This window comes from Cystoisospora suis (assembly GCF_002600585.1).
Source record: "Cystoisospora suis strain Wien I chromosome Unknown contig_1099, whole genome shotgun sequence".
Taxonomy (NCBI): Eukaryota; Apicomplexa; class Conoidasida; order Eucoccidiorida; family Sarcocystidae; genus Cystoisospora; species Cystoisospora suis.
The window spans coordinates 68,072-68,585 of NW_027153900.1; the positions used below are offsets into that span (position 1 = coordinate 68,072).

General features: G+C 48.4%; 1 protein-coding gene across 1 annotated transcript in view; it reads right to left on the minus strand.

Annotated features, from left to right (window-relative positions):
* CSUI_002665 (uncharacterized protein) overlaps positions 1–514 on the minus strand; it is a 10,007-nt gene that overhangs the window by 5,186 nt on the left and 4,307 nt on the right. The window contains exon 3 of the mRNA XM_068062865.1: positions 40–438. Coding sequence (XP_067925162.1) covers positions 40–438 — 399 coding nt within the window. The remainder of the gene's footprint in view (positions 1–39; positions 439–514) is intronic.

Below are 514 nucleotides of genomic sequence, written 5' to 3' on the forward strand. Positions count from 1 at the left end.
CAAACTTCTCCCTATCTTGCCGTTCTCGAGTGCGTCGACCCCTCCATCATCGCCATCACGACTAGCAAGAGGGAGGTTCTTTGCCTCTATGCCTTTATCATCTTCTATTGTCTGTAGTACTGATAACTCCCTTCTTTTGACTTGAATTGAAGGCGAATCCTTTTCTTCTATCGGTGGTGTAATGCGAGGATTCTCCACCGGGATGTTCTCATTCTGCTGCTGATGGCTAGTTTCCTTCATGGTAACGGTCTCTTTCAGTGAGGGGATATCACACTGGCAGCACGGTGTATAGACACCTTTGGCTTTCTGAGGTTCTCGGAGAGACCGCATCTGTTGAGCACGAGCTTTCCAGTCAATCAGAATCACGTAGCCATCAGGACAGGCTACAGCGATCACATTCAATAGGGTAGACTCTTCTCGATGGTCAGGTAAAGAAGACTGAGAGGGCGATGAAGATGATGATACGGGTCCGCCGTCGAGACGACGAGAAGAAGAGGAAGACAATGAAGAAGAA